Source organism: Oryctolagus cuniculus, chromosome 11, assembly GCF_964237555.1.
Source record: "Oryctolagus cuniculus chromosome 11, mOryCun1.1, whole genome shotgun sequence".
Taxonomy (NCBI): Eukaryota; Metazoa; Chordata; class Mammalia; order Lagomorpha; family Leporidae; genus Oryctolagus; species Oryctolagus cuniculus.
Genome location: NC_091442.1, coordinates 106,429,520 through 106,450,179, shown reverse-complemented (window position 1 = coordinate 106,450,179; position 20,660 = coordinate 106,429,520). Strand labels below are relative to the sequence as shown.

General features: G+C 44.1%; 1 protein-coding gene across 2 annotated transcripts in view; it reads right to left on the bottom strand.

Annotated features, from left to right (window-relative positions):
- The window catches only part of STAB2 (stabilin 2), a 209,702-nt gene that overhangs the window by 162,629 nt on the left and 26,413 nt on the right, over positions 1-20,660 (bottom strand). Inside the window, exons 6-9 of one of the 2 annotated variants that reach the window (XM_051845830.2) lie at positions 15,457-15,552; positions 10,269-10,394; positions 8,971-9,167; positions 6,177-6,310 (exon numbers count right to left, since the gene is read on the bottom strand). In XM_051845830.2, the coding sequence (XP_051701790.2) occupies positions 6,177-6,310; positions 8,971-9,167; positions 10,269-10,394; positions 15,457-15,552 (553 nt within the window). Of the gene's footprint in view, positions 1-5,714; positions 5,890-6,176; positions 6,311-8,970; positions 9,168-10,268; positions 10,395-15,456; positions 15,553-20,660 lie in introns of those variants that run through there. The other variant, XM_051845831.2, reaches the window with a different exon arrangement.

Here is a 20,660-nt window from a genome sequence, read left to right as displayed (position 1 = left end):
CGCTGCAGGCAGCAGCTTTACCCACCATGTCACACAGTGCTGGCCCCAGAACTGCTTTATTATGAAGGCTGTGGGGCCTTCCTCAGGCTGTTTGTCCTGCCAGGAATGTCCTACCCTTATCTTAGCTCAGAGCATCTTAGGTGCGGCCTGCAGTGTCATCTGACCCCCTGCTTCTCTCTGGCTGGGTTGAGCATCTGTGGATGCCACCACCATGACCCTCTGGAGATGTTGACTCCTGTGGCAGACAGGAAGCTCTCCCAGAACACAGGTCCCTCCTTATTCCTTGTTATATCCCAACACCTAGGAAGCACCTCATTGCTGACTTGATTATTTACTGAGTCACTACTTAATTCTAGGAAGTTGCTTGGTAAGGGGACTATAAAGACAATGATAACAAACATCTGATCTTTCTAGTCTGACATGCTGGGTCAGATCTGAGAACAAAGAATACAGCAACCTGATAAGCCCACTAAACGTCCTCAGCCTGTTTCCTCGTCTATTAAATGGGTTTAGCAGTACTGTTAGGGTTATTGACAGAAAAGACAATGAAGGACAAACAGCACAGTGAACAGGCCACGGAAGATGATGATGAGAACAGTGACAAGGGCGATCTCAAGGATGGGAGTGAAAGATACAAGGACAACAGTAATGTGGAAGTGCGGGGGGTGTAGCAGGACAAGTCCAGGAATAGATGACTTGAATTCCACGGAAGTGCCATAGGGGAAGGTAGAACAGGAAGCTGCACAGCATGGAGGAAGAAGGGACTGCTTTTCCTGGAGAAACAGAGGGCGGCTTCCAGGGGAAAGCAACATTGAAGCTGATTCTAGAAGGATGCAGGTGAGTTTCCCAGTGGGACAAAGGATGGGAGATTATTTGCTTATGGGGCCTTTCAGGGGCTTTGTAAAATTGTGCCTCTCAACCATGGATGATAATGCCCCCCCCCCCCCCGCCCCCCGCCGCCGCCGAGGACATCTGGCAATGTCTGGAGTCCTCTTTGGTTGTCACGACTGGGGTGAGAAGCTCCTGGTCTCCGGCCAGTAGAGACAGAATGCTGCCAAACACCGTGTAACTTATAGGTCAGCCCCCCACAACAAAGAAATGTCCCCCCAAAATGCCAGAAACATCGCATAAGGAATTGCTATGGGAGTAAGACAAAATCCTGAATTCTAGGGACTGAGAATAAAGAGCTAATTTTCAGAAAGAGAGAGCTCTTAAGCATGAAAGCTCGGTGCATGAATACAATCAAATCAGTTTCCCACTTCAGTGTCAACTTCTCTGCAAGTGCCACATCTGCTGACTTAAGAAGGGGGAGGAGGAGGTTGTATACTGGAAAAGTGACGCAGTAGCCAATTCTGAAAAGTAATTGTGCTATCAATGATGTGTTTCCTGTGAAGACAACTGCTCACAGCAGGACAAGTAAGCTTTAAGAACCAAAACTCGTCAGGTTGTAATGAGGCTGGTGGTCTGTTTTGTGTAAGGGAGAAGTGAAATTTAGTGACCTCAATGCTGCATGGAATGTATGAGACATAAATATTTTTAATCGTTAAAGTCTTGATTCAAAGTCAGACTTTTATCTAAAATCTTGGTCTAGAATCTGACTTCAATGGTTTCCATTAGGCATGGGCACACATGTAGCCTTGCCTCTTTTTGCAAATTTTTATTTAAAGTTAGGAGTGAATGTCACTTGCTGTTGGAAGATTAACACCTGAAAGCTATTTTGCATCTTATAAGTTATGGTTTGGCATTCATTACACTTCATGCTCAATGAGATTTAGGGTGTCCCATGCCTCTCAGTACCGTTGACTTTATTTCTTCAATAGTTTACAAGTTCATGTCATTCCTTCATTGATTCGTTCGTTCCTCCAAACTCACTCCCTTCCTTAATGGTTATAGGAGATGTTAGAACAAAGACAAACAAGACATGAACCCCAAAGGACTTCTGTTGTGACATCAGTAAGGAGCACAGTATCTCACGTCTATCAATGGCTGCCAGGTGAGGTATTCCCCTTGGGGCCTCACTACTGTGTCTTTTTCAATACAAGAACTCTAGGAGGTCAGTTCTGTCATTAGCCCCGTTTTAGAGGAGAAAACTGAGGCACAGAGAAGTAGCTCACTCATGGTCACACAGCCTGTAAGTGGCAGTGCTTGCTCCCCTCACCACTGTACGATGCACTCTTCCAATTCTGAGCCTTATATGTTAGAACAGAAGCATTTCAGGGCCATCTGAGAGCCCAGAGTAGACTGGGAGGCCAGGGAAGGCATCCTGGAGCTAGATACTTGGACTGAGCACTTAAGGACCCATGTACTACCCTGGCTCAGACGTGGCAGGTGCAGGGGGAGGGGAAGGCTGTTCTGAGTAGAAGGAACAGTGTGAGAACGGAATTGGGAATATCAGGCACCCTTAAGAACAGTGCAATAGACTGGATGCTTGTCTCTTCAAAATGAATACATATTGGGGCTGTCGTTGTGGCGCAGTGGGTTAGTGACCCGGCCTGAAGCTCCAGCATCCTATATGAGTGCTGGTTCAAGACCCGGCTGCTTCACTTCCAATCCAGCTCTCTGCTATGGCTTGGGAAAGCAGTAGAAGATGGCTCAAGTCCTTGGGCCCCTGTACCCATGTGGGAGACCTGGAAGAAGCTCCTGGCTTTGGATTGGTGCAGCTCCGGCAGTTGTGGCTGGAGTTGGGGAGTGAACCAGCAGATGGAAGCTCTCTCTCTCTCTCTGCCTCTCCTTTCTGTGCAACTCTGACTTTCAAATATATAAATCTTTGAAAAAAATGAATACATATTAAAGCCTAACCCCCAAAGTGATGGCATGGGGGAGGTGGTAGGGATATGAGGAGATGAATAGGTCATGGAGGAGGAGTCCTTATGAATAGGACTAGTGCCAATATGAAAGACACCCCAAAGAGCTTGAGCCCTCTGTCCACCACGTGAGGATACAAGGCAGCTGTCTGCAACCTGGAAGAGCACTCTCGACAAAACCAAACCATGCTCTTGCCCTGACTGCAGACTTGCAACCTTCAGAATGTCTGCGATTTCTAAACCACCCAGTTATGGTGCTTTGTTACAGCAGCCTGAATGGACTAAGACAGTCAGACTCGCTGGAACCAGAGCCAAGGAAGGGTGTGTTCATGAGGGTGGTGGAAGTAAGGTCAGCTTATCCACACCTGCTACAGCCAGCCAGCCCTTGGCCAGGCTCTGGGGAGAATGGTCCAGGCCTTGGAAGCTGGACTGGAGCCATTGCGGACATTGAGTAATGGGGTTCTGAGCACCTGGACGTGGTGTTTAAAGCAGGGCTCAGATTCTGGGAGGGAAGTGTCCCCTTGGTCCGACAGATGCCTTGCCTGCTGTAGCCAGCTGAGGGCCAGAATGGACCCTCTAACATAGTGCTGGTGCGGGGGTCCTTGGTGCCCAGATCTAAGGGTCACACTGCTGACAGCACATCTAGATTTCCACCCAGGTTTGTCTGGGGCGGCTCTTGCACTGCACCATGCTGCCTTGGATGGGATTCTTAGGAAGACGACTTCCTTCCAGAACATCTTAACCTGTACAAGTCTTACATAAACACTGAATATCATCAATGTCACTAACACTTGGAGAGTATCAAGTTCACTGCTGTGTGGTATACTTTTCTGCAGCTGGAATGTAAACTGTGCTTTTCTTCACTATGTCTGCTCTGTCAGGGAGTCTCCTTTATGGTTGAAGCTGAATGAGATAATGTTCTCCTCTTCAACAGAGAGTGTTCAAAAGGCTCATGGAAACACATACTATGAAAACACCATGCATGGTATTCAAAATTCTTTTGCACCCACATGAACATATCTTTTAATCCCATTCCTTTTCCCCTTGGGCTTTTGGAAGGGCCCTTAGAAGGGCCCCTTCTATTTCTGCTAAGTCCACAGAAAGTGATGCAAGTGGAACAGGCATGCAGATCTTTGTTCTCAGTCATATCCAGAGTGGAGGCAGAGCTCAATGCAAGCTGACATCTAGTAACTTGTCAACCCCTTATTAGGAGGTAGGCCCGGTTTCTGGTCCGACTCAGCAGGTGTGAGAACAGTGGCTTAGGGAAGTTTAGACTTGTCTGAGGGCAGCCTGGGGAGTGCATGGGAAAGTCCACATTTGAACTCATTCTTCTCAATGGGGTGACCCCCAGCGACTGACACAGCATGAGTTTAGGGATTCGGCAATATACTACACGCCGTATTGAGGAGGCAAAACCAAAACCAGTCTTCATCCTCCATGTGCTAAATAAGCTGAGGACTGATAGCTTCATGGTTTATTGTGTAATTAATCAGCCATTAAAAAATTGAGTCAGGACAGGGAGAGAGAGGCAAAAAGATGTTTTCCTTCTGCTGGCTTGCTCCCCAGATACCCACAATAGGCAGGGCTGTGCCAGGCTGAAACCAGCAGCCTGGATCTCAGTCTGGGTCTCCCATGTGGGTGGCAGGGACTCAAATACTTTATCCACCACTTGATGCCTCCCACGTCGTGCATTAGCTGCGAAGCTGGTCTGCAAGTGGAGCCAGGGCTTGCACCCGGACATTCCAATATGGGATGCAGACATAAGGTGTTTCAACTGCTAGGCCAATGCCTGCTGCAAGTCTTTTTATTTAGGTCTCTCATTCAGCTGAAGACAGTCCATCTTTTGGGAGGAGGAACAAAGTGTGGGTTGTACAAGTACTTCTAAAATCCAATGTTAGTCCCATTAATATTTTAACACAAGTTTGGACACAGTTCACCATACCGATACTGTGTTACTGTTTTGTTTTTTTCTTGTCAAAACAAAGAATCTTTCCACTGGGACTTTTTCAGAAGATGGTAAAGATGTGTGCACTGGCTTGCTTGGTCATCCACACTACCAGAATCTACGTGTGGGAGAAGATGTGCCTGTATGTGTGTGTGTGTCGGGTGCATGTGTGCCTGTCTGCAGGCCATGCTGTATTTGCGTGTGCAGTCAGCAGGAATGGAGTGATTTCTGTGTGCCAGATTCTGCCTGGGGAATCAATGAATACAGTCTCATTTAATCCTCATCACAGCCTTGGTGGGAGGTACAATTCCCCCTTTTTATGATGTCAGAGGGGCCAAGGTAAGTGGCACAGCTGGGTTTGAACCCAGGGGTTCTGATACCCAACCTCTTTCCACGCCAGCTGCAGTGAGGGCAGGTCACTCTTTTGTCCAGCTAGCACATGGTGACCATCACTTGCCTCTCTGGGCAAACCCACCCACTGCAAACCCAGTCATCCATGGGAGCAACTTCAAGGAAGGCAGAAGGGGGCTTTGGAAGCCCAGAAACTGGTTTATGTTTATTTAGCTCAATGTCTACTATGGGTCTGAACTCACAATGGCGGTCTGAGTCCTAGGCAGTCTCTGGTGACAATGAGGAGTGAGGGGGGTGGCACAGAGAGAAACCTCAGTCCAGGAGTTCAAAGACTTGAGTTCTTAGTCACTAAGAAAACCATGATACATCCGTACAGAAATTTCTAGAACTGTTCTCTCCTGGAATTGTCACCACTTTCTTATGGAATAGACATCCATGTGCTCATTCTACACACAGAGACGCTGAGACCAGAGAGAGTGCCACTTCCCCAGGGTCTCATGTCTGATGGGTACCTGTGCCAGGCCTTATCCTCAGGTCTTTACACTCCCAGTGCGATCCCCTTTCTTTCACGTGAGCTGCCTCTGCCTCAGAAATATTCACACAAATGCTTTCACCTGCAGGGAACACTTTCTTCTGAAACCTGGAGTCCAGGAAACACCACTCAGGCTTGCCCGCTTTCCCTGGGATAGTGTGCATCACCACTGAGCAACAGTTCACCACTAAGGAAACAGGCAGGTACACAAGGGGTCACATTGTGGAATCTCAGCAGCCATCTGTTTTCCCAGTCACAGCAGTCTCCTCCTCCCACATTCCAACTGCTTCACAGCAACCTCTCAGGCCAGATCAGTGTTCTAGAATGTTCTAGCGATCTTTGTAAAGGAAATAAGTGCAGAGCGATTCATGGATTACACAAAGATATATTAAGTACCTACTGTGCTCCTTACTCCTACTATGTGGGGTGGTGGTGGATACAAGGCTGAATAAGACTAAGACTCTTCCTTTGAGGAACTTACTGTATGGACTGGCCACTACTTTCACCACTTGGAGAGCATAGAGGCAGAATTAAAAAGACTTACTCAGTTTGGCCAGGTGCGATGGTGATACAGTTTGCATTCTTATGACATGGGTTGTTGGATTCACAGATGTTGGTCATACTGCACCCAACTCCTGGTACAAAATTGTTGTAATGTTCCTTACACTCACAGTGAGACTTCAGTAGGCAGGGAGAGAAAACAAACATCAACCCAGTTAGTCACTTCAGCCAGCACTCTTCTTAACACATGTTGCTAAAACTAGGTTAGCATAGGTCTCAAATATGTGCTTAAGCAAAAGATTTGTCAAAATATCAAAAAGTAGAAGTGATATTCATACATCTCACCTAATATGAAATACATATAGCTGATCTCCAGGGCTACATAATTTGTTTCATTTTAAAAACTTATTTGAGAGGAAGAGGGAGACAGCTCCCATTCACTTCAACTTCCCAAATATTGGGCCAGAGCTAGGACCCAGGAATTCAACACAGGTCTGCCATTTGGGTGGCAGGAATCTAACTAGTTGAGCCATCACTGCTGCCTCAAAGGGTCTGTAATTGGTGGGAAACTGGAATCAGAAGCTGGAGCCAGGATTTGAACCCAGGAACTCCACCATGGGACATAGGCCTCTTAACCACCAGGCTAAGTGCCTGCCTCCATAATTTCTGGTTTTGGATTGTATATAGGTAAGCATAGGTTGATGTTCAGATGGGAGTGTTATTACTCTAGATTGTTTTCAACCATGGGTTAACTCAGGGGACCTAGGCAATGTCTGGAGATATTTAAGGGGCTATCTATTGATTGATGATTATATACACTTATGTGTGTATATATATATATGTGTGTATATGTGTCTGTGTGTGTATGTGTGTGTATGTATGTGTGTCTGTGTGTATGTATATGTGTCTGTAAGTGTCTGTGTGTATATATGTGTGTGTATATATATGTGTGTGTGTGTCTGTGTGTGTATATATGTGTGTGTGTAGGTGTCTGTGTGTATATATGTGTTTATGTGTGTGTATGTGTGTGTATATATGTGTGTGTGTAGGTGTCTGTGTGTATATATGTGTTTATGTGTGTGTATGTGTGTGTATATATGTGTGTCTGTATGTGTGTGTGTGTCTGTGTGTATATATATGTGTGTGTCTGTGTATATATATGTGTGTATGTGTGTATATATATGTGTATGTGTCTGTATATATGTGTGTCTGTGTATACATGTGTATGTGTGTGTATATATGTGTGTATATGTGTGTATATGTGTGTATGTGTTTGTGTGTGTATATGTGTGTGTATGTGTGTGTGTGTGTGTGTGTGCGCATATTGATTCACTCCCCAGATGCCCATCATAGCTGGGAACTCAGTCTGCATCTCTCATGTACGTGGGAGGGACCCAACAACCTGAGCCATCATTTGTTGCCTCCCAGGGTGTGTATTAGTGGGAAGTTGCAATCGGGAGCAGAGCTGGGGTGTAGGTATCTCCAGTAGCATCTTAACCACTGTGCCAGTTGCCTACCCCTGGAGACATTTGTGATGGTCGCAATGTAGGGAGGTTGGTGCCAGCAGGGACTGAGCATGTTGTTAAACATCCTGCCATGCACAGGACAGCACCTGCTGCCCCCAAGGAAGAAGTTAGATAGCCCCCAAAGGTTAATAATGCCGAGGTTGAGAAACTCTGCTCTGGAAAAATGCAATGCTGGGTTTTGTGTGACTGATGAGAGGTCTCCAAGACTTTAAAATCTGCCCTGAGACCCATTTTTAAAGAGATAAAGCATATTTTTAAAATCTCCCCTCAAGGTCCTGGAATTCATGGTGCAACATGGATTTCCCATAAAGACCTTTATTTTGAGCATGGGAAGTTAGCCCCTGGCATTTCTCTGCAAACCTTGCCTTAGAAGTTGGTGGCGGAAGTGTCATGTGAGGCACTCTTGCTCCTCAGAGAGGCATGACTGGGTGGCTTCTCTGCAGGGAGTTCCGGGAATGTCCCCGTTGGGTGCTGATGAGACTGCGGGGGTCCATGGCTGTTCTGGGCCAGCTACCGAGACTTCCCTCCCCCTGCACCCACCGCCTTCTGTGTGGATAGATTCCTCCACTGCAGACTTGCTGTGCAATTATGGGCCCAGCAAGCATTCACTAAATACTTGGTAGATGAGTGCAACCTTAGGGACAAAGCTCTTCGGGTTTGGCTCCTTCACAAAGATCTCCTGACCAGTGTGCTTTTTTATCACTCAAGGTCATGATGTTATTTAAAGGGGAAATTTTTAAGATTTATTCATTTATTTACTTGAAAGGCAAAATTACTGGGTGGCAGTGAGGGGGGAGTAAGAAAGATTAAAAGGGCAGTGTTTCACTCCAGAATAGCTTCACTGCTCCCTACAATCTTTCAGTGTTGTCTAATATTTGATCAGTTTTCATCTCTTTGGGAAAGTAAATTTTTAGTTCTAAGAGCCCCTTATAACTTAAAAAAATTAGAAGGAATGGAACTCTGGGAGTGACAGTAAATTATATATTCACCCAAGTTCTGGTTGACAATTTGCTAATTTAATTTTGAATGATGTGTGTATTTGGTCTATCACCACATAGGAATGTGATAAAAGACTCGGATCACTTAGGTTTTGACCGAGGAGCTGGGAAATGTGAGTTTGGAGGATAGATGGAGTTGGGGGAGGGGGACACTGAGGTCAGGCCCTGAGCACATGGAGGCCTGTCTGGGGCAGGAATCCCCACCCGAGCATCGGAAGAGGGGACTGGAAGGTGCAGAAGACGAATGATGCCGCTGGCACAAGGTTGCGCCTTGCCCTTCTGGTCACATCGGCTCCGCGCATTATTAGCTCACCTGTCCCGGCCCATCGTATTTGCACACCGTGGACTTCGTAGGGCAGTTTCCGAGGTTAGTCTGGCAGGGGTCTGTTGGTAGGCACACGTGGCCATCCCCATGGTAGAATTCTTTGCAGGTGCAGCTGTGCCGATTTGGTCCCAAGTATGTGCAATGAGCATGAGGGTGGCAGACGTTCTGCAAACAGGGGTTGATGGCTTGCGAAGCAATGACAAGAGGAGAGGCAATTAGCACCTTCAGAGTTGCAGAAGGCAACCTGAGCTGATGGGTCACAGCTCATCACAGCTGCCAAGGTAAGTCAGCAGTTTTAATAGATAAATATTTCATCCCATTCCATATGACTAGCTCCTCCACAAAAACAGATTCTCATGTGGCAGGGCAATTGTCACTACAGATACCATTATGTATTATCATGTTATTTTATATGTAATTAAATATACAATTCCACAAAAAAAAGCATACTAGTGATTTTAGAATTTATAATATGCAGGTTCTTCACAATGCTCAGGGAAAAACTGAATCAAAAGATAAATTTATTTCAGGGTAAAAAGTTCTTGAAAGCTGCACAGAGTTTTTTTTTTTTACTTTTTATTTTACTTTTTAAACTTTTATTTAGTAAATATAATTTTCCAAAGTACAGTTTATGGATTACAATGGCTTCCCCCCCCATAACTTCCCTCCCACCCGCACCCCTCCCATCTCCCACTCCTTCTTCCCTTCCATTCACATCAAGATTCATTTCATAGTAAAAATTTTCTATGAAGTTTTTGAAGATCCATCCTATGTATTGGTTCTAAACACTTGCCATGTATTAACTCATTTAATCCTTATAACAATCCCTTAAGATAGATATCTTTATTATCCCAATTTAATAGATAGGAAAACTGAGGCACAGGCAGGATAAAGATCATGTAGCTAGTATAAGTTTTATCTGGGCTTAAATCCAGACAGTCTGGACTCAGAGTTTATTGCTGAACTGATGCACAGTACAGACTTTCAGAAAGGGCATGAACATGAAACGGAGAAAAGTGCTATATTTTAGACTGACATTAAGGTGATATAAAATCATGTTTTAAAGCTCACATATGTGTTTTGATTACAGAAGGAGAAATTGCCAGTTATTGAGGCCTGACACTTGAACATTTTACTTGACACTTTTAATGTATTTTACTCAACTACATAGACGGAAACAGAAATCTTCATTGTGTTACTATTAGGGAGGTGATGAGGTTTTATTCCCCTCTTACATAACCCCGCATGTCAGTGAGCAAACCCAGCAGGCTCTGCATTCTACTCACGCTCGCACTCTTTGCCATCGCCTTTGTAATCGGGAAGGCATTTGCATTCCAGTTTTGTTTCATCTTCACTGGAAGGTGAGCATCTGGAATTTTCTGGGCAGAGCAAGGCTGCACATTCAGGGACGGCTGTACAGGAATATTGTCAAAGTACTTGCATTAATAGAACACCAGTTCTAAAAAATACCAACTTGCAGTATTCCTTTTAATTTTTAAATTCATTTTGAATTTTAATTTTTAACAGATTCAATTTGTTTATTGGTACAAGTCTAAGACTATAATGAGATTCCCTCCCTTCCTCCCTCCAGCCCTTCATCTTTTTCATTTTCAGTTTTGAGTTAACATATTTTAAATTTACATTACAGTAAAGAAGCTTAATACTTCACTGAATAAGAAGTTTAACAAGTACAAAGCAAAAACACCCTAGTTTAGTAGGAATATGCATGATGGCTATAAATGATAACTGAGTGGAAAAATGATCACTTTAGAAGAAACATTCCTCAAAACAATCAAGGCAATACATGACAAACCCACAGATAGCATCATATTGAATTGGGAAAAGTTGAAAGCATTTTCACGGAGATCCAGAACCAGACAAGGATGCCCACTTTCACCATTGCTATTCAACATAGTACTGAAAGTTTTAGCCAGAGCCATTAGGCAAAGAAAAGAAATCAAAGGCATAATATTGGAAAGGAGGAAGTCAAACTATCCCTGCTTGCAGACATTTATATATATATGAATCAAGAGACTCTTCTAAGAGATTATTGGAACTCATAAGGCAGTTTGGTAAAATTGCAGGATATAAAAACTAACACAAAAAATCAATAGCCTTTGTATATACAGACAATGCCAAGGCTGAGAAAGAACTTCTAAGATCAGTCCCATTCACAAGAGCTACAAAAATTTCTCTTTTCATTAAGTCAAATCACAAGGAGGCTGTACAACTGAGTGGCCCTGGCCCAAAAATGATTCCTGAATTTAACCTTTGGGAGTTCCTGGCTATTGAGAGCCTAATACAGGCATTCAATGAGCTCCTTATTTTTAAATTTCACAGACTGGGATGAACAGTTTTGTGTGAAAGGTTAGGTCAGTATCCATATTCAGGTGAACTGCCCAGATACGACTCAGCCATCCCACTCCTCAGAATTTACCCAAGGGAAATTAAATTGGCAAACAAAAGAACTATCTGCACCCTCCATGTTTATTGCAGCTCAATTCACAATAGTTAAGACATGGAATCAACCTAAATGCCCATCAACAGAAAAGTGGATAAAGAAATTATGGGATATGTACTCTACGGAATACTACACAGTGGTAAAAAAAATGAAATCCACTCATTTGTAACAAAATGAATTAATCTGGAACACCTCATACTTAGTGAAATAAGCCAGTCCCAAAAGGGACAAATATCATATGTTCTCCCTGATCTGTGACAACTAATTGAGCACCTACCTAAAGGAAACCTGTAGAAGTGAAACTGACATTATGAGATTATTGACAATATGACATTATTGATCAGCTCTTGCCCTTTTGAAGAATGACTTTTTTATTATTTTCTTTTTCTCCTTAATACCATTGGTTGAACTTTTAACACAATTATTCATAGGTGTTTAAATCCAGTTGAAAATTGATCCCTGCTAAAAATAAGAGGGGGACTAAGAGAGGGAGAAGGTGTACAGTTTGGCACACATTCCCACAGACTTACCCCTAAGGGTTAAGCTAAAAACTTGCCATGCGACTCCAAATCCCATTAAGCTGGGTGGTACCAATGCCATCTTACTAGTTAAAGTGATCATTTTAAGTGTGTGACTGCTCATAAAGATAGGAATAAGTGTCAAAGGGATCACGTTAATAAGACCAAGCATCTGCTAATAACAATAGATAGAATTAAAAAGGAGAGAATGATCCAACATGGGAAGCAGGCCACACAGCAGACCCATAGAATGACAAATGCCCTAAACAGCATTCTGGCCTCAGAATCAGCCCTTAAGGCATTCAGATCTGGCTAAAAATCCCATGAGAGCATTTCAGGCATGAAAAACCAAGACACTGTGGCAACAAATGACCTACATGAAGGATCTCTGTGAGTGAGATCCCAGCAGAAAGAAGGGGTCGTCAAAGAAGGAGGTACCTTTCTCTGATGGGAGGAGAGAACTTTCACTTTGCTTATGGCCCTGTCTAAATACTGATGGAGTTTGTGGACTCAAAAGGCTTCCATAGCCTTGGCAGCTCATGACAAGAGCCTCGGGTGATCACTGAAATCATAAATAAGAGTGTCAATTGTTAAATCAACAACAGGAGTCACTGTACACTTGCTCCTCATGTAGGACCTCTGTCCTTAATGAGTTGTACTATGAGAATTAACAGTAAAACTTGTCTTCAAACAGTACTTTATACTTTGTGTGTCTGTGTGGGTGCAAACTGTTAAAATCTTTACTTAGTATATACTAAAATGATCTTCTGTATATAAAGATAATTAAAAGTGAATCTTAATAAAAAATGGAATGGGAGATGGAGTAGGAGGTGGGACAGAGTGGGGGTAGGAGCTCAGGTATGGGGGGAAGAACCACTATTTTCCTAAAGCTTTACCTATGAAATTTATATTTATCAAATAAAAGCTTTCTAAAAATATCCAGTAGTGCCCAAAGAGTTTGATATGCTAATTTGGATGTGTCTTGGTACATAGTTTTAGAACCATGGTATTAAGCCACTGAATTTTTGTGTTTATTTCTCATTGCATCTAGCATTATCCTAATTAGTACAGGATGTACCACAATTTATTCAGCCAGTTTCCTACTGATGGACATTTGGTTCCAGCTTGCTTTCTTCTTACAAACAATACTGTTGTGAATTTCTCTGTACAGATATTCTTACCTACTGCTAACTCCTACTTTTCTCTAGAATAAATTTTTAGAATTGTGTTCCCAGTAGCATACTCTATTTGTGCCTTAAGAGGCAATAGAACTAGGTCTTCCATAGGTTGTAGAAATCCACACACCCATTCTCACTTTTCTTTTGCTTGTAGATATATTTGTCTTTTCAATCTGTGTAATACAGCAGGCCAAAAGTCAAGGCCAAAACCAAAGATAACCTCACAAATTCCAAGCCTACTTCGCTATGGCTTCAATTCATATTTGTGAGATTCCTACCAGTTTTAGCACCTCTCCCATGTTTATAGCTAGTTTTTAGTTCTGAGAACTAGCTGCTCCTAGCTCCATTTGAAAAATTTGGTTTATTTCATATTATAAAAACTTGCCATCTAAATTGTAAACATTTTCATTCCAGACTATTGTTTATCTTTTGATGCAACGATATTTCTCCAGTTGGAAGCAAATCTGACAGTGTTGTCAGTTGGGCTGGCTGCTGAGCTGGGTCACCTGTCTCACTGAGATGTCTCTGCCAGCGAGTCCATCCATCATGCAATGGAGAAAGAGGTGGGTGGAAGTCCACACAGGAGTTTTCCCACCCCCCTCACTTTGGATTGGAATTGGTGGTGGTATGGCCATGCCCTTCACAGGAAGACAGCAGGGGCTGTGTTTTATTCATTGTATTACTACCAGTAGTCATAGTCTTCAAAGGCTTTCAACAAAATGAATTTGTACTTGTCGACTTTCAATCTTGTCCAACCTCTCCATTTAACGGGAGGCTGAAACCAAAAGGGTAACTTGAGGCTAGTGTCATGGGGAAGAATGATTCATTTCTTATCATTGAGACTAAAACCCAGAGTTTAAGTTAAATGTGGCTATATTCATGGGCAGAGTGACAAATTTCTTTGCTTTCCCAGCCCTAAATTCACCTTCAAACCGGCTCGGCTATAAATGTCAGGGTTTTGGCTTTGCAGAGAGATGTTAAGCTTTGCCAGCAGAGGGCGCTAGATGGACATGGCAGGAGGCAGGGGTCCTCTTCCTGGCTCCAGGGGGCAGTGTCGCTTCGCTGTTAGCGGCTGTTTCTGCATAATCTGTTCAGGGATGCTCTGCCCCAGCTGGGCACCCAGAGTGCCCTGTTGTCATCAGGTGACTTAGCATCCTTGGCTCTGATCCATCGATCACTTCCCTGCCGACTTCCCTGCACAGGCATTGCATCTATAAGTTGTACACCTGAGAAGTCCCTAACTTCAGCTCACAAGTGCCCCGGAGGGTGTCTCTGTCCTTGCCTGGGGACTGTCGTCCAATGCTGGCCTTGGCAAACAGCTGACTTCTGTCATCTCGTGGGCTACCACCATGCCCTCTCCAATGAGGTTTGAGTCCAGCTTCTCCAACATCTGTCACACTCCATAAGCCCTGGCGTCCCCTGTGCACTTTCGTCACAGCTACCTGAATTTTATATTAAGTGTCTCTCGTGTCAATCATCCTGTGGGTTCTCTTTCTTGATTGGACTCAGTGTAATAGAATACTGAGTACTTCCCTATGGACTCAGATGATTCAAACTCCACCTCTTCTATTTATTAGTTTTGTAACCTTTGGTGAGTCACAGCCTTGATGAACCTGTTTCCTCTCCCTTCGAGCGTTAGTGTGCCCTTTCTAGGCCAGCCTCACCCCACCTCTTCCTGGCCAATTCCCATTGGTCCACCATGTCCTAGCCTTTATCATACTGCGTCGTGATTGGCCTTCTCTCCTTTAGTAGCCGAGCAGCTTTCAATGACCTCTACTGGTATTCCCTAGACCCAGTGTCTCTCTCCATTCTATCTTTCACACTGTCACACGGTTACATCACTACACTTCTTCTGTTCTTATCTTTCCCCATTCTATCACACCCGTCCTCCATTCTCCTTTCCTCCTCCTCCTCTTTTTTTAAGTATTTGAAAGCAGACACCCAGAGAGTGAAATGCCTCCAAAGCTGGAGCTGGGCTAGGCCAAAGTCGGGAGCCTGGAACTCAATCCCTGTGTCCCATGTGGTTGGCAGGGGCCCAACACCTTGATCCCTCATGCCCCGTCTCCCAGGGTGTGCACTAGCAGGAATCTGGCATTGGAACTGGAGCTGGGACTCAAGTCTAGGCACTATAAAATGGGAAGCAGGCATTCCAGTCTGGCATCTTAGCCACTGCACCAAGTGCCCACCCCTACCCTCTTTAATTCTTGGTTCCTCTTCAGCAGAGAAGGCATCTTGCCCCTGTGGAGCTCCAGTAATGAATACAGAGTTGAATGCCTGTACCTGTATGTGTGGCGGTACAGAAATGAGCAGAACTTACGCTTGTCGCAGCTGGGGCCAGTGTATGCAGAGAAGCACTCACAAGTGCCATCACCGTTGAGTCCACTGTTGCACACGCCATGCACACAGTTGCACACTGCAAAGAGATGATGGGGAATTTTCATTATCTGATATAGACTGCTTCTAAAGGTTCTGGAAGGGCAGCATTTTTAAATTGTGCTTACTGAGAACCTGCACAGTGAGGTTTGGGGGAAATCATGGCTGGAAGTCTTAGAGACTCTGTTGTGAAACTCAGAATCATCTTCCTTTTATCATATAACTTTTGGAGAGTGAGGCCTACTTCCTGGGATTTCTGCAGAGTTGAAGGAAGTAAGGTGTATGAAGCACACTTGGCATTGGAGTATCACATGCATTGGGGTTCTTTTCGCTGCTAACTAGTTGTTTCCTTCTTGGATATCTCAATAAGAGAACCAATTTCATGTCTTACATTTACCCGTTATGCTTAAAAGAGAAGAGCTATCATGAACTCAGTCACTATTGGCAGAAGCATCTATGTAAACAAATTCTGCTTTCTGAATGACAGGGCAATGCAAGAAATAAAAAAAGAAACCTATTGGGTCTGAATGACTTTGTCATGCTTTCTAACTCGAAATAGAAGGCTTTTCAGTTCAGTGACAGGTCATTTCAGAGATGACAAATGGAGGGTCCTCAAAGTAAAGGGTCAACTCCTCAGCACCCAGGCTGTGGCTCCTTCATATCAAGATTTACTGTCAGGTTGCTCCACTACCACTGTCTCCAAGCCCTCTGTGAAGCAAGTTGCTTGAGTTTTCCATTGCTGCTGTAACACGTTACCTTGAACCTAGAGGCTTGGGGCTGGTGCTGTGGCATGGTAGGTTAAGCATCCACCTGCAGCTCCGGCATCCCATATGGGTACCAGTTCAAGGTCTGGCTGCTCCACTTCTGATCCAGGTCCCTGCTGATGGCCTGGGAAAGCAGTAGAAGGTAGCCCAAGTGCTTGGGCCTTTACACTTGCGTGGGAGACCCAGAAGCTGCACCTGGCTGTTGATTGGCTCAGCTCCAGCCATTGTGGCCATCTGGAGAGTGAATCAGCAGACGGAAGAGCTTTCTGTCTCTCCCTGTCTATAACTAAGCCTCTCAGGTAAATGAGTCTTAAAAAGAAACAAACCTAGAGGCTTAATACAACATGAGTTCATCTTACAGTTCTAGAGGCCTAAGGCCTCATTAAGCTCAAATCAGGACTGTTTTTTCTGGATACGCCAGGAAAGAAGATCTTTTGTCTCTGCCAATCTTTCTCTGTCCTCAAAGTTCACAACACAATCCTTCTCCATTGGTTCTCTCATCAGCCCTGCTCCTCCACTTACAACCACCCTGGTGAGTACATCGGGCTACCTGGATAACCCAGAGCAACTTCCTTAAGCTAAGTCTACTATTCAACAACCTTAATTCCCTTTTGCCAGGTAACCTCACTTCCTCCCAGGTTCTAGCACTTAGGACACAGACATCTTTGGGGACCATTCTTCTGCTACCACACACATGTTCAAGTGCTTTGTAAGCCAATTTAATATCAGCTCAGGTGCAATATAATAATAAGATCAGCCTGCTTAAAAACTTAGCCAAAAATACCAGAAAAGCCAGAATTAATAAAGTAGTCCAACCATCTAATAGCCTAGTTAATAATAATAAAGTCTAATAATCATTTGCATTCTTAATTACATCTCCCACTTCGGTTTTCTGCTCATATATCCCCTGGTACTGTCCCTCATTCAGGTCCTCATCATGTTTTGCTTTGACTATTGCAGTAGACTTTAGCTGGCCTTGCTCCCTTCAATTTGTCCTCTTTCCATCCCACCTGTTTCCTTCGATTAGCGGTGACATCAGGATGGCCTTCCCTCAAATAACTTAATGACTTTCAGTTACCAGGTAAACGACATCTAAATGCTTCAGTCTGGCAAACAAGGACCTCCCCAGTGTGTCTCTGACCTTTATCATTTTTCACTTTCACCTTCCACCTTAGATTTTATATACCTTGGATTCTAAGTATGGAGATGACTCGGTTCACTCCCCACTTCTCTCCCTTTGCAACACTTAATGTACACCTACTGCAATCAGGGTACTGCGCAAGAGATTAATAGTCCAAAGTTAACAGGACAAAGTCCTTGTTCTCAAAGAGCTCACAGATTAATGGCAGAAGAAAACAGCCAATCACGACACAATATGAAAGGCTAGGACATGGTGGACCAATGGGAATTAGCCAGGAAGAGGTGGGGTGAGGCTGCCCTAGGACAGACATGCCAGGCAGAAGTAACAGGATGTGCCTATCAGTTTCACACCTCCATACTTTCATATCAGTTGGGTTCTCTCCCTTGTGCACTGATTGACATCCTCATCCTTCAAGGCCAGCCAAAGCCCCCGCTTCTGTGGTGCCATCTTAGTGGTCCCAAACCAGACCCTGTGCTCCTCTGGGCTCTGGTAGCACTTTCTTTCTACCTTGTTTACTATTACATTCTAATGCAACTACAGTCAGGTGCTGCATAATGATTTTTGCTCAAGGGTGGTAATCCCATTGGATTGTAACAGAGTTGAAACATTCATTCCTTTCACCCCGCGATGTTGTAGGTGTCACTGTTGCAGCAAAAAGCTTTGCTTCCATGTTTGCAGGGATGCTGATGCACACACAGCTACTGCACTGCAAGCTGTATGAAATTATAACAATACAATTATGCACAGTGCCTAGTGCTTGATAATGCTAACAAATGACTATACTACTAGTTCATGTTTGTGATATAATTTTTACATTTTAGAGAGTACCTTTTGCTTATTGAAAAATGACTGCTGTAAAACAGTATGTTGGTTACTTTACTGGTTAGAACATACATCTGTCATGTTGCTTGACTGCATCACAAGGGCCCATGGAGTGACTGGTTTGAATCACCTGGGTTTGTGTGACGTGCACTCTGACGTTCACACAACAATGAAACTGCATAATGGCGCATGTCCCAGCACAGATCCATGTCAGTAAGTGACACACGACTGCATTATGGTTTCTTTTTGTGGCTGTCCACTGTTGTCTCTTCTCTGTTAAGACACTATCATGCAGTGGCCTAGTCAGTCTCATTACATCAGTCATTGCGAGTCTGAGATTATGTTTAGCTGGGGAACATTGTGCTCTCACTAGGTCAGCCACCGGCCAGCACTAGCACTTTCTCTATTCATTTATTTCTCTTCCCTGTTAGGTTAGATCTGCCTGGATTGTCTTCCCTTGCTCTGTATATGGGGTCCTCAAAGTGTTTGTGAAAAGGGCTGGCATTGTGGTACAGCAGATTAAGCCACTGCCTGCAATGCCAGCATCCCATAGGGGCGCTGGTTCGTGGAAGATGGCTCAAGTGTTTGGGCCCCTGACACTTACATGGGAGACCTGGATTGAGTTCCAGGTTCCTGGTTTTGGCCTAGCCTAGCCCTGCTCATTGGAAGATTGTGCTCTCTCTCTGTAACTGTCTTTCAAATACATCAATCTTGTATAAAGTTCAAGAAAAACATGTATTATGAAAAAAACCTACACAGATTTCAATTTTTTTATTTTGAAAGATTCAAAGCATTTTTACTTATTTTAAAATCATTTTATCTTGTATTTTTTCAAAAAATTTATTTTTAAAATAAACACATCACATATTTCTACTTTTCATGAAGGTTTTGAATCCCCATCATACTACCCTTCAATAACCTTTGTGGTACCTTTTACAACTATACAACTAAATTTTAAATAAGGCCAGCATTTGTCAAGGGCCAGGATTAAGGTGAGGAGAGTTAGGCAGGAGAAGGAAAATGTGCAGTTGAATCCTTCAACACTTAGATGTTTTGCTCATTAATTCTAATTGGCCTCCAAGAATACGCTAGAGTCCTAATCTCTAGGATCTGAGATTGACCCTACTTGGTAACAGAGTTATTGCAGATGTAAGTAGGCTGTATTGGAGTGGGGTGAGCCCTCATTCCAATGTGACCGGTGTCCCTACAATAGGAAGGGAAGGAGGCCATGAGAAGATGGCGACAGAGACTAGCGTGATGTTGCCACAACCAAGGAACACCTGAGGCTGCCAGAGCTGGAGGAGGCAAGGATGGATTCTCTTCTAGAAGCTCTGAAAGGAACATGGCTCTGCTGATTTTGAATTTCTAGCTCCATAAGGAAGCCTGAACAATTATTTAGCTTCCATGAGATTTTTGGTTCCTTCTTAAATTTTGCACCAAAGGCATGCTTCTTGCTGACCCTGCTCTAGACCTGGCCCTACACTCACCTTTTTCTAGGCATTGACTATCTACCAGGCATTTTGCAAGTGTTCTGTGTGCAATATCTAATTTGATGCTCACAAACCTCTGTGTATAAATACGTCAAGAATTAAATTGGATTTGCACCTGCCAGCCTCCTTCAGTTGCCAGCCTGCCTCCAAACCCAACTGCCATTGTTTCCATTAGAAGAAATCACGCAACATCCACCTGTGGCTGCAACTTTTGGGAAATGACAAGTTCTGGAGAGAAGCCGTTTATGGAGGGAGCCACAGTGTATGGGTTTTACTAGAGCAGATTCAATTCCATTAAAATTGCAGCAGTGGGTTTTATGGCATAGCAGGTTAAGACAACACTAAGGATGCTCACATCCCGTATTGGAGTGCTGGTTTCAGTCCTGGCTACTCCAGTTTGGTTTCCTGGTAACGCATCCTGGAAGGCAGTGATGATACCTCAAGCGTGTGGGCCCCTGCTACCCACGTGGAAGATCTGGCTAGAGTCCTGGGCCTCTGGATTTGGCCTGGTCCAGCCAAGGCCATTGCGGGCATTCAGGGAGTGAGCCAGCAGGTGGAAGACTTCTTTCTCTCATTTTTCCATTCAATTAGATGCAAACAAATAGAACATTAAACTGCTTATTCAGATCCCACCAATAGCAGACAATATAGTAGGCACTAGGTGTGTGTGTAATTCACAATATTTAAATTGAAGGAGCTCACTGTGTAGGAGAGAAGCTAGATCCTAAGAGAAACAGTGAGATTTGACATCCTAAGTGTGGTCATGCAGCCCGTGGATGAAGCTGAGTGGCATAAGACGGAGTAGGCAAGGGACTTGGGCCCTGCTCACAACTCAGATACTGACTGCCCGAGCTGTCCGTGGTGGTAAGACTGCCCTCCTAGCTGCAAGGCCCTGGCACCAGCCTCTTCCTGTGTCCTGTCTTCCTTCCAG